General features: G+C 53.5%; 1 protein-coding gene across 4 annotated transcripts in view; it reads left to right on the top strand.

Annotated features, from left to right (window-relative positions):
• The window catches only part of PHACTR3 (phosphatase and actin regulator 3), a 206,431-nt gene that overhangs the window by 121,476 nt on the left and 71,649 nt on the right, over positions 1 to 13,306 (top strand). For all 4 annotated transcript variants that reach the window (XM_019972105.2, XM_070801364.1, XM_070801367.1 and 1 more), the window contains exons 3-4: positions 1,107 to 1,184; positions 7,354 to 7,536. In XM_019972105.2, the coding sequence (XP_019827664.2) occupies positions 1,107 to 1,184; positions 7,354 to 7,536 (261 nt within the window). The remainder of the gene's footprint in view (positions 1 to 1,106; positions 1,185 to 7,353; positions 7,537 to 13,306) is intronic.

Here is a 13,306-nt window from a genome sequence, read left to right as displayed (position 1 = left end):
TGCCCTGTCCTGGGCTGTCTGGTTCTGGTTGATGCCACTGGCCTGCTTGTAATAGATGTGAGTCCTCTGTGCCAAAGTGCTGGCCCACAGGCAGAGCTCATGCCTCTCTTGCTCCCCCATGCCTACACAGAGTAGGTGCTCAGAAAATATTTTTGAATAAATTCAGTGACTCCTTTGTCATCATCCGTTTGTCATCGGCCACTGGACTTTAAGCTTCACTGGTTGGATGGCAGTTCCATTCCCCATTGTAACCTACATCGGGCAGAGCACTCACACGTGTGGGGGACTCAGGGCCCTCTGTGACCCAGGCTCATAGCTGGCACTTTGCATCTTTTAAAGAGAGGGTCTGAGGAATGATGTGGGTTTGTGTTTTGGAATTGCATTCTACTGTAGGCAAATTGGTTTCTGGGCAGTTAGGGGGAAAAGGAGCTCATCAAGCAAGTGAGCTTGGCCCCTGGGAGGGGAGAGGCGGAGCGGGGGCAAGTTGGAGTGCTTTGCTCTGGGAGGAGGGCCAAAGGGCTATTCTGAAGAAGAAATTGACAAGGGCCCTTCTGCACATTAGAATCAGTGGAGGGGAATAGGGGCCAGCCCGCCTCCTTCCTATTTGACTGGCACAGTCTTTGAAAGGGTGAACCTGGGATTCATTGGAGGAGCCTCCAGTGGGGCAGTTGTGCAGAAGGCTGATCTGTGAACAGACAAAGGGCAGCCAAGATGTATAAAACCACAGACATGCACCCCAGAGCATCGAGGGCAGAGAGGGAACAGGGCCCTGGGTTGGTAAGTGAAGGCGAATACGGCCGAGGAATGGCCAGTGAGAACTTAGAGGGCGGTGTTTGGGGCATCGCTTCTCAGATGAGCCCGGAAACCACTGCCTTAAACAGAATTCATTCGCCTCCCCAAGGCCCAGCTTTCCCGTACACGATCAGCACACTGCTTGGTAAGGGAGCTTGGGTTCCTGACCGCACCCCTGCCTGGTAGCCCCCTGACCCACGGTCACCTGTTGCTTTACTGCTCTCTTCCCGAACTGGAGGTGGCCTTGGCCGAGGCTCCAGGTGGGGCCTGAGATGCGCAGCCTGGGACTCACCTGATGTTTGTATTTCGTGCAGCCTTGGAGAAGAAGATGGCCGGCAGGCAGGGCCGGGAGGACCTCATCAAGAAGGGGCTGCTGGAGATGATGGAGCAAGGTAAGTGGGGCTGGGCAAGGCTGGGCCCGGGAACACAGAGCTGGGGGTCTCATGGGGGCCCAGCAAGCCCCTCAGGGTGGAGTGTCCCAGGAGTCTGTTGTCCGGATGTAGCGGCTGCACTGGATTCTCTGTGGTTAGAGAAGTTTTCCAAGTCAGGACCCATGGCTCAGCCCCTGCCCCTGAGGACCCCTCTGTGAGTGTAGGAGTCAACCACTCCCGGGGCTTGAGCTGAGCGCACCCACTTGCCCTGGGGAACGAGGGGTTGCTTCCCACCCCAGCCAGGTGTGGATGGAGTTAGTGGTTTGTCCCGATTCCTCTGGAGTTGTAGCGGTGACTTTTGTTTCTTCACATTCGTAGTTTAATCCTTGATTTGTTGAGTCTTCGTTCCCCACGACGACTTAGAACTGCAGCTGCCATTTCTTAAGTGTCAACTGTACACCCACTGCTGTGCTGGGTTCACCTTCATCCTTTGGTCCTTGCAGCATCCTCGGGACTGGGTGTGGTGGTACCCCTGTCTCCAGATGAGGAATGGAAGTACCTGGGAGGTGGCTGCCCTGGGTCATGCAGCCGGAGGCAGGGCCCCGATGCTGTTCAGTCTCTGGTCCAGAGACAGTACTCAGCATGGCATCTGTGTGGTTGCCTGTGTTTGCGTCTTTGAGAAACATCTGGTTTTATCACCATCACAACTAATTTACAGAATGCTTGAGTTTCCCTATCTTCCTCCTTTGGTGATAGTGTGAGGCATAGGACTTGGATTCTGACCTTAAGCTTCTTGCTTTCTAGTTCCCTGAAGCTTGGCGAGAGTAGGAAAAGGGGGTCTCAGAAAACCTCACTGCTGTTTACCAGTGTCTCTGGAGCTGAACCAAGTTCTTGCCCCCTTGATTGAAAGAATTCAGCCTCACGGAGCTAGTTCCCCCAAGGACACATGACTAAATGGAATTCCTATCTCCATAAGATATTAAGATATATACTAAGATAAGACACTAAGATATTCCTAGTGTCTTGGTAATTTGGCCCAGGCATCAGGAAATAGGAAGGGAGCCCATGGAGTCAGTGAACCCAGATTATTAGATGGTCTGCTTCAGGCAGGCTCCTCATATCCTCTCTCTTCTTTGGATTTAAGAAGAAAAGTAGTTTGATGATACTGTTTTCAGGGAAAACTGCATGGGAAATTAGTGCTAAAAATCCAACTTTGCCTGGTACAAGAAAAAAGGGGGGGTTGGTATCAAATCCTGGGACTTTCAGATGCTAAACGGTCTAGTCTGTGTCTCAGATTTAGGAGAATGTCATCGCTGAGATGGGAATCTGGACTGTTTTAAGTTTATTGTTGTTCAGTTGTACAGTCGTGTCCGACTCTTTGTGACCCCGTGGACTGTAGCCCTCCAGTCTCCTCTGTCCATGAGATTCTCCAAGCAAGAATACTGGAGTGGGTTTCCGTGTTCTCCTCCTGGGGATCTTCCCAGCCCAGAGATTGAACCCGGGTCTCCGTGCATTAGCGGGAGGATGCTTTACTGTTCAAGCTACCGGAGAGCCTGACAGTCTGGTGGGGAACAAAGATTGGGTAATCCCACAGGTCAGCATACAGTCACAGCTGAGCTGAGTGTGCTGAAGGAGAGGCACGGAGCTCATGGAGAACGTGAGCGGGGCTGATGCTGGAGGGGCCAAAGGTGGCGGGAGTCAACAGGCTGCTTCTCGAACTTGCTACAATTAGGGTCACCTGGTAGCCCTGCTGGCCAAGGTGCTGGGGGCGGGGCTTAGGCGCCCTGCTTTATAAACCTCCCCAGCTGGCTCTAATGTTGGTGCTGCCAAGGGTGAGACGCGAGAGCGATAGGGAATCGGGTAGTGTCTTCCAGCCCCATGGAGCAGCCCGTGCAGGACCCCACAGGGGAAGGGAGCAGGCACCTCAAGAAGGAGCTGCTGAGAGAAGGTGGGTGGGGAAGTGGGGAGGTCAGGAATGGGGAAAGGGAGAGAGTCTGGCATCTCACAGGGCCTAGCGCCCTCCTGCCTCTTCCTTCAACATGGACAGAGCCAAGAGAACAAGACTCCCCAGGAAGCAGCTGGGTGACAGGCTCCTCCGGGGCCACGGGGGCCCAGGAAGCCACAGGGAGAGTGGGAGGAGTCTGGGGTGAGCCTGCTGGGGTGCTGCTGGGGGGCATTGCTGGTTGGGGGCATGTCACTGGTTGGGGGTGTGTGTGTGAGAAGTCGGGCAGCAAGGGTTGCCCCAGGAAGGGACCTGGGTCAGGGAGAGGGGGCAGGGATGTGGGCTGAGTACCCACTCGTACCCCTTATACTCTGTGCTGACTGTGTAATGAACACACAGTGATGAGAGGAGACCTGAGGATGTTTGGCTGCAGCCTCCTGGGGTAAATGCCTGTTGGGCCGATTGTTTCAGTCCTGCGCTTGTTCAGAAAATGCCTGTACCCACTGCAGGTGAGGTCCAGCTCTTGGTCAGGCCTGGTCTCTCCCTAATTTGTCCTGCAGCTGGGACAGCGTGGTTCCTGCTGGATTGATAAGAATCTGTGGCCTTGCGAGTTGAACCATCCACCTCCCACACAATTCAGAGATGGCCTTCCCCACCCCACCCGCCCACCTGGGCTGGTAGTAGCCAGAGCTTTGTAGCCAGAAGTGCCCCCTGTGGCCAGCCGCCCCCACCCCAGCCTGGACTTCACACTGGGGGGTACCTGCGACATCAGGTGAGCCTGTGATAGTGACCCAGGGGCCCCGAGTGGCTGGAGTCCTTCACAGCCCCGGGAACTCGTTCTGGGACCCCCTTGGCCAGGCAAACCCAGGAAGGGCCTCTGCCCTGCACAGGTGTGCACTCACGTGTACATGGACGTGCCGCCAGCTCCAGAGTTTGCCCACAAGGCAATTGGATCACGGCAGCATGAGCTGGCTGTGGACGGGCCTGCAGGGGTGCCTGTGCATCCCCAAGATGAGCCTATGTCCAGCGAGTGGGTTTGCCCTCCCCGCTCCTCGTGAGGGGGGTGGTGTGTTATTTTGTGATACTGTGAACTCGTGCTTTGTATGAACCCCTCTGAGCTCGCCTCGGTTCCTGAAGCTCTAAGAAGCTGCCGGATCCAGGAAGGAAACCTGTTGGCATTGCTAGGAGACTCGTGAGATGGGACCGGGTCCGCCTGGGTGAGGAGCTGACCTTTCCCTCACTCTGCCTTCACTGCTTTGGCTGGTGACGTGTCTGTGTCAGGCAAGGGCTGGCCGGCATCCTGGCCCCACATGGGGTTCCCTGGTCCAAGCAAATTGAGTAAGGACAGGAGTACCCCCACTTCTCTGTCCAGTTGCTCTGTCTGCTCCTGAGTGACATTCCCCGATCTCCTGTGCGTCCTCTTGGCTTTGTCTTAAATAATTTAAGGAGTTTCATTCTGCATCAGTGGTCTGAGAAGGAGGTGGTGGTTACCCCTGTGCTGTGTTCAAGTGACCCGAGAGACCACGAGGTCCTTCTCCTTGGGGCAGTTGGCAGTGTCAAGTCAGGTCTGGCAGGAACGCCGGGGGCTGTGTGTGTGTGTGTGTGTGTGTGCATGCATGCATGCATGCGTGTGCTTTCACGGTGTGTGTTGCATGTTTGTGGTGTGTCCCCTCTCTCCATGGTTGCTCTGTGAATGACCCCGGCTCGTGCTCCTCTCTGCTGCCCTTGGAAGGGCCTGGCGGGGACAGAGCACCGACGTACAGTGAGGGGAGCAGGGGACCAGCTGCCCGCAGCTTCCCCACCCCCCAGCGTTGCTTAGCAACGACCCTGCCACCCGGGCTATTTTGAGAACTGTAACTTTTCATTGAACATGATTATGAGCCGGAGCTCTGAGCACAGCCCAAAAGAGTCATGCAAGCCTGCTAAGCCATAGAAGCAGGTGGAGGAACCCCAGAACCATGTGTTGGGGTGCAGCATTTCTTGAGCCCTGTGGAGGGTGGGGACCTTTGGGTCTCTTTCAGGTTCAGCGTTCTGACCATTTTATTGATGAGGATGGAGATACCTTTATTATTAGCAGGCATCATCACCAGCGGCAAATGAGCCACACACAGCTTCTAAAATTTGGGGTCCCCATCTATAAAGGACCTAAAGGGGTGGGGGGCTATGATGCTCAGGTAAGCTGGTGCCAGCAGAGCGCCTACAGCCCTGCAAAGCCTCAGTCAGTGCTGGCTGTCACCTGTAGCCAATGGACAGGTAAGCTGGTAGCAGGGACTGTCACAGCTGTGGGTCAGGTGTGTGTACACTAGTCATGAGAGAGGGTCCGAGATGCTGTAGTTCTGAGCCTGGTGACCTCTAATTGTGTCCCCTGGGCAGGTTCTCTTGGCTTGTGTCTTGGTCTTTTCCTGGGGTGGAGTTGGTTGACTGCTGGTCAGATCTGGCTGATGATCTGTTTTTGTAAAGCCCCTTGAGCTTAGAATGGTTTTAAACTTAAAGGATTTTTGTAAAAATAAAAAAGGAGTATGGAGCATGGATCTTGTGGCCTGTGGCCCAGAGAGTCTAAAATACAAATACTGGCCGCTTCTCTTTTCTGGGGAAGGGTCACCAGTACCTGGTCTGGATCCTGCCCCCAGCCGGGTGACGTGGCTGCACAGATGGCATCTTATGGGCCCCAGATCTTCAGACTTCTGTCTTTTCTGCCCTCTCCACCCACCTCCCTCGAGGGGACATGCAGCAGAGGGAACATGAACAACAGTGATGACAAGCGTATGTCCCTCCAGGGTCTCGTCACAGACCCGGCCTGGGTTGGGGAGGGCTCTGTTCAGGGAGCCTGTTGATAGCACGTGGGCAGAGGGGGCCAGGCCAAGTGGTCAGACCATCGCCCTTGTCGCCCTCTCCCTCGTCCCCTTCAACAACAGCAATGAGGGTAACGAAAGCCTGTGCATGGCGTCCGCTTTATGTCAGACGCTTATAGACAGTACTTCACTGAATCCTTGCACTGACTTCTCTGAAGCAAGGAGTTATTAGCCCCATTCGACAGAAGTGGAAGTTGGGGGCTGGAGCCGTTTGCTGCCTGGGCACAGGAACTAGGGGCAGTGGAGAGGGAAACCTTATGCTTTTTGTCCCACTGGGACACCTGGGGAATGGAAGGGGCACTGCCATCTGACAGCAGGTAAGAATTGGGACTGACGTGGGCAGCGGACCTCGGGCTCTGAAATCAACCTCTCCTCCCCTCCACCCACCTGCGTGTTCTCCTAGCCAGGCTGCCCCACCCCTCCCCGCACTGTGCTGAGCAGGCCAGCCGTGTGGATGTGCACAGATTACACTGACACCCTGCCCCATGGTGGCCTGGATGAACCGGCTCTAGGGATTAGGTTGTGCAGGGGGCCGTGTGGGTGCTGCGAGCCTGGAGCTAGGAGCTGCATCTCAGAGTTGACCGTGATTGACTGGCTGAGCCTCCAGCCTGGACCTGTGCTGTGTGGTTCTTATACCTGGACCAGTCAGTCATTATGCTCCAGAGCATCAAGCCCCTCAACGCTGATATGACCCCATGGGGGCGATCAACCAGGCAAGGGCCAGACCCTCAAAGCCTCCAGCCACTGAGCCCCAAGCAAGGGGCGGTGCTGATCCTTCTTGAGGTGTCCTGCTAGGAGTCTGGTATCCTGCGTCCTGGGATGGCCACTGTCTCGACCAAGGACTCCCTGATTCCTGCTCAGCCCTGGGCTGTGCCCTGTTTCTGGGCTGGTGATGCCATGTGTGGCTGCCCAGAGTTTAAGCCTCCTGTGGGAGGTGGGTAAGGATTGTCTTGTTAACCTCCAGATTTCCGGGGTTGGCACAATGTCAGATCTGACATATGAGAAGCATTTGTGTGTTGGGGACCAAATGGTGGGAAGTGGGTGCTGAAATGGAAGGTTATTTATAGCCACAATGGTACAACCTAGCACCTTGGGGATGGACAGCAATCGGCGCTTGTCATCACCTGTGTGGGTGGCCTTGGCTGGTGGGACAGGGACACCACAGAGGCTCAGATGTGGGTTGGAAGTGGTACAGGCAGAGGCCGGGGCAGGTGTGCTGTGATGCTTGGTGCTGCCCTAGGAAGACAGTGGAGATGGAGAAGAATTCCCAGGGTGTGTGGGAGCAATGCAGAGTACCACCCCAGCCTGGGATGGCGTTCTTCCAGGAAGTCACCTTGTGTGAATGCGAGCCGGTAGGAAGGGAGTCAGGCTTGGCTGACAGCTGACATTCTTGCAGATGCTGAGAACAAAGCATGCAGTCCCGATGGAGAGCCCCGTGCTGCACAGAGCGAACCCTCCACACCCCGGCAGGAGCCGCTGACTTCAGAGGAAGCGCCGCCGGGAAGCCCTTTGGCCACAGGGACAGACCAGGCCTCCCCAGATGAGCCGCTGGCCTCGGATAACCATGCAGACGATGCAGGTATTGACTGGACGCTGGGGTTGAGCTGCTCTGAGGATGACTGTTGACCTAGGTGGGACGAGGGTCCCGGCCCGCGCTGGGCAGCAGCCTTGGTGGAAGGTTGTCCTTAGAGGCAGTAGGGCTGGTTCATTCCTTTGAGGTGTGGTCAGCGTATCAGCAGCTACTGATCTTTATCGTTACTCTGGTGACCAGAAGAGCCAACGCGCTTGGCTGCTTGTGTGCATGACGCCGTTCTAAGTGCGGTCACGTATGTTGGCACGTGGAACCCTGGAAGAACACCCAGATGACTGATGCTGTCGCCCCCTTCCACTTGTTGATGAGAAGGGGGTGCACAGGTAACTCATCCAAGGGTTTTGTTGTTTTAGTTGCTCAGTTGTGTCTGACTCTTTGTGACCCTGTGGACTGTAGCGCGCCAGACTCCTCTATCCATGGACTTCTCCAGGCAAGAATACTAGAATGGGTTGCCATTTCCTACTCCAGGGGATCTTTCCTACCCGGGGATCAAGCCCATGTCTCCTGCACTGCAGGCAGATTCTTTACCTTTGAGCCACCAGGGAAGCTCCAAGGGTACAGAACTAGAAACTTGAGAGCAGTGTCTTTGACATCAGCCTGACCTGGGTTTGAGATGTGACTGAATTCCTCACCAAGCTGTGTGGCTGTGGACAAGTCACTTATCCTCTCTGAACCTGTGTCGCCAACCATAGATGGGGTCACGTGGCACACACTTCTTGGGGTTGCTAAAGTGAAACCACTCGGCTCAGTTGTCGCTCACACTGAGCGCTCACCCAGCGTTTGCTGCCGCCGCCAGGGGTTATCATCATCACCTTTATCGTCATCATCACTTTTGTCGTCGTCATTGTGGTGGCGCTAGTGGTAAAGAATCCGCCTGCCGATGCAGAAGATGTAAGAGATGCGGGTTCAGCCCCTGAGTTGGGAAGATCCCCTGGAGAAAGGAATGGCAACCCACTCCACTATTCTTGCCTGGAGAGCCCCATGGACAGAGGAGCTTGGTGGGCTACAGTCCATGGGGTCACAGAGAGTCAGACACAGCCGAGCACACACATACATTATGGAAAAGCAGCCCTTTGGGAGAGGGCGATGCAGTAACTCCTGGTGTTGGGTTGCTTGCCAACGCCCCCCAGAGGCCCTGGCGCTAACAGCACACGTGTTTGGGGGTGTGGGTGCCCCTGAGTTTTGCTTTGAATGGGGACTCCCCCGGGTCTCTGGCAGCCCTGTAGGTCACAAACCTTGCACCGAGAACACGGACCAGGACTGCAGCTCCAGTCTCTTCTGGAAGCCTGACCTTGAGCAAAGCCCCATTCAATGAGTGGATTGAAATCTAATGCAGAGACCTGAAACTCGCCACTTCCAACATTGCCTGGGCTTAAAACTCGGGAGCATTCGCAAAAATCTACGTGTGTAGCTAGCTGCTTTTCAGCCATCAAAGTCCACGCCCCCTGGACCCTTGTTCCCACACAGTCACTGTGGCTGGGAGCTGAGAAGATTGGATTCAGTGATTTGGGTTGGCTTTGGGCTTTTGTGTTTGGGGTGATCCCTGGTTTTGTGTGGATGGTGTGGCATCAGCCATAGAACATTCTCCAAAAACCCCAGGAGGACCCGTTGTTTTGATGTTAGGTGGGACAGGATTCTGTGGGACTGGGGCTGAGCGCTGGTGTTCCCAGAAGTACACGAATTTAGAGGAAAAGTGGCATTCAGTGAGCATGTTCTCTGTGTGCTGGATTATCTTAGCCCCATTTTTAAAAATTTTATTTTATTTTTGGTTGCGCGGAGTCTTCATGTCTGTATTCATGTTTTTCTCTGTTTGTGGTGAGTCGGGGCTACTCTCCAGTTGCAGTGCTGGGGCTTCTCCTTGCAGCGGCTTCTCATTGCAGAGGCTCCAGGGTTCACGGCTCAGTAGTTGGGGTGCACAGGCTTAGTTGCCCCGCGACATGTGAGCTCTCAGGTCCCTGACCAGAGGTCGAACCTGCATCCTCTGCATTACAAGGAGAATCCTTTCTCATTTTACTACCAGGGAAGGCCCCCATTTTGTAAAAATTAAATTTACTTATTTTTAATCGAAGGATAACTGCTTTACAATATTGTGTTGGTTTCTGCCAAACACCAGCCTGAGTCAGCTGTAGGGAAGTCCCCCATTTTTTTAAGATGGACCAGAGAGATTAAGTCACTTCCCTGAGGCCGCAGAGCCTTCACATCAGTGGTAAAGCTGGGATTTGATTCGCAGACATGCTCTTAACATTCGACAGCCCCAACTATAGCCAGACTTTGCTGTGCTTCTGGCATGTTCTGGAATGTGGGTGGTTCTGTCATCTAGAAGAGGGTCAGCAGATTGCTGGCTACAGGTCAGACCCAGCCTGCCTTTGTCTGTACCATCAGCTCGTGGGCTGGCACCGTAAACCTGGGGACCAGGCAGAGACAGCTCCCTCCCTGTACCCAACACCAGCCTCTCAGCAGGTGTCCGTACATCACCGATGTGCACTGCTTGGCCTGAGCTGTGGAACCTCTTTTCTGAGAGTTGGCCAGTCTCCTCGCCCATGTCCAAGCATGCTGGGTGTCACTGGGGTTCAGTGAAACTGACCACAGCAGCTGTCCCCCCAGCCCACCCAGTCCTCCTCTCAGGCTGGTCTCTGTCTCAGTCTCAGAACGTCTCTGGTGGGTGATAACAGGTTATAAAGCAAGCCCCCCGAACCACCAGTATGTCCCAGGCAGACTTTGGCTTGTAGCTCAGTGGGTGAGCAGCGACCTCTGCTGGTCAGGGCAGGAAGGGACACCCTGAGGGTGGAATTCCAAATGCGGCGAACATGCAAAGCTGACGTCCGCTTTTACATTAAAAAAAAAAAAAAAAGTTCAACACAGTACTTGAGATGTTAATGTTTCAGGGTCACAGTATTCTGGAATACAGTGGTAGCTACACGTTCACACGGGGTGCGAAGGAAGATGCTGATTTAGAGAGGAGGTGCTGAGATACCAGTTCCCCAGACTAGGACCCTTCAGACTGGTTGGGGTGTGAGGGCTCAATGTGTGATGAGTTTTGAGGAGAGAATCACAGGAGGTTAGGGGTGCAAGTGCCTGGTGTGTTAAGTCCCAGATCCCTAAGAGCACGTTGGGGGACCCACATTCCATCTTGGGCTGGTGGGGTGAGGGGACCTCCACAGGTCTGCTGGAAGCTTACCCTGAGATCTCTCTGGTTGAAGGGCTGTGGCCACTGATTCCCAGAAATCCAGAGCCACCCCTGTCCACTAGCTGCGTGGTGATTTATATTAATTTAAACCAAAAACAATTTAAAAATCCAGCTCTCCTGTTCCATCAGCCACTGGTCAGGTGCTCACTGGCCAGCGTGGCTGCTGTAACAGAGAAAGCGGAAGCATTTCCATCATCTGAGAAAGGTCTACTGGGCAACACTGAGGTGACAGGTGGCCCCACATCCACTTGGGTGGGCGGCCAGGGGAGTTTGCTCTTTGTATCCACCAGCAGAGTTTTCTGCACCAACAGAGACCTTATAAGCTGTAAAGCTGAGCCCTTTACAGAGAGGTTTACTGCCCCTATTTTAGACAATAGATTTGGGCCATGATATGAAAGTGTTAGTCACTCAGTCTTGTCCAACTCTTTGCAACCCTATGTACTGTAGCCCTGTAGCCCACCAGGCTCCTCTGTCTATGGGATTCTCCAGGCAAGAATACTGGAGTGGGTTGCCTTTCCTGAGACCTTATAACCTGCAAAGCCAAAGCCCTTTATACAACAGTTTGCCACCCTCTTGTTTAGAGACTGGATTTAGAGCATCATGGGCTGGAGGACAGGAGCTTGAAGGCCACTGCTGAGGCCCATTGGAGTTTCCATGGTGACAGGACTTAATATCAAACAGCTGTGGGTGTCTTGAGGGGCCGCCCTCTCCACAAGACCCCACAGAGCATCTCCTCGGAAGTCTGAGTAATGTCTACCTCAAGCAGGGCCCCTCAGCCTTGGGCATCCCTCTGGAGGGGACACTGGGCAGCGTCTGGAGACAGTCTGGTTGTCTCACAGCATCTGGTGGATGGAGTCCACGGCTGCTGTTCCAAAATGTTTTTCTCCCTGGCAGAGTGGCTTGTAACTGTCCAAAGTGCTGAATAGCTTCTAACAACTGCTCTGTGATCTCATGGAAGTCTCCCTCCCTGCCTGGTGGTGGGCAGAAGCAGGTATTTTATACCGATGAGGAAACTGAGGTTTAGCGATTGGAGACCAAGGTCACACTTCTTGAATAAGTCGATCACAACAGAGGAGAAGGATGGATGTGGGAGAGTGGGGGGCCTCAGGTCAGGCGAGTCATTCCTCTGTCACCTGTCTCCCCTGAAACCATGACATGGGGAGCATGCTGGGTGCTCAGAGGGTAGGAACCAAGCTTGGAACTAGTCCTTCAAGCTCACGCCAGCCCATCTGCTGGTGCTTCCAGCTGCAAGCACGGCCGCTGAGGGCCTGGGCCAGGAGCATGGCGGCCCAGGGATCGGGGTCCACTGCCCTGCGCTGATTTACACAGACCAGGAGACCCAACACAGTCACAGGGCTGCTGCCCACGTGGAGAAAAGGGATGGTTCTCACTTGCTCTCGCTCAACAGGAAACCACACGTCTGTTTTTACCCAGAAGCAGAAAATGTGTTTTCATATTTTTGCAAACCTTTTTCACTAAAACAATCAGAATTGTAGACTCTTCGAAGTAACAGGTAACAGTTCATAGGATATAACAATAGTCTTGAAGTCTAGGAGTCTTAAAAAAATTCTGTGAACAAATCATACTTTTGAGGACAGTTTTACTGAGTCAGTTGCAGTGTGGTGGATGACCCTAGAGCCTATTATACAGCGTGAAGTACAGTCAGAGAAAAACAAATATTATGTATTAATGTATGTGTGTGTATATACACACACACACACACACACACAGAATCTAGAAAAACGGTACTGATGAGCCTATTTGCAGGGAAGCAATGGAGATGCAGAAGTAGAGAATGGAGTTGTGGACACAGCAGGGGAAGGAGGGGTGGGGCAAGTTGAGCAAGTAGCATTGACGTGTGTACACTATGATGTGCAAAATAGACAAGCAGTGCTGAGTGTGCATGCATGCCCAGTCACGTCCTGCTCTTTGCAACACCATGGACTGTAGTCTGCCAGTCTCCTCTCTCCATGGAATTCTCCAGGCAAGAATACTGGAATGGGTTGCCATTTCCTCCTCCAGGGGATCTTCTCCGCCCAGGGATCCAACTCACATCTCCTGCATTGGCAGGCAGATTCTTTATTGCTGGACCGTTAGGGAAGCCCTCTTCTAAGTGGGAAGCTGCTCTCTAACACAGGATGCCTGGCCTGGCTCTCTGCGATGACTTACAGGGGTGGGATGGTGGGGAAGGTAGGCTCAACAGGGAGGGGAGATATATATATATAAAATTGTGACTGAACCACATTGTTGTATGGCAGAAACCAAGACAACATTATAAAGCATTTTTCCTCCAATTAAAAAAAATTCAAGTTAAAAGCTAAATAAGGCAGATGTAATAATAATAAAACCGTAGTGTTTTTGCGTGCATATCCATACAGGACATAAAGTGAGGATGATGCTATAATGGCTGTTCTCAGTGATACCATCCTGACTGACACTCTGCAGTGAGTGGGAAGGGGACGTTTCTTTTCTCAGATCTTGATCATCAGGATTTGGGAGGCCCAGCCCTTCTGCATCTCCATGAGCTTCACAAGGGAGAAGGTCTGGCCAGCGAGGTCCTCAGCTTCCAAC

Source organism: Bos indicus, chromosome 13 (assembly GCF_029378745.1).
Source record: "Bos indicus isolate NIAB-ARS_2022 breed Sahiwal x Tharparkar chromosome 13, NIAB-ARS_B.indTharparkar_mat_pri_1.0, whole genome shotgun sequence".
In the NCBI taxonomy this organism is placed as follows: Eukaryota; Metazoa; Chordata; class Mammalia; order Artiodactyla; family Bovidae; genus Bos; species Bos indicus.
The sequence above is the reverse complement of the archived record's forward strand: the minus strand, read 5'-3'. Positions and strand labels throughout refer to the sequence as shown.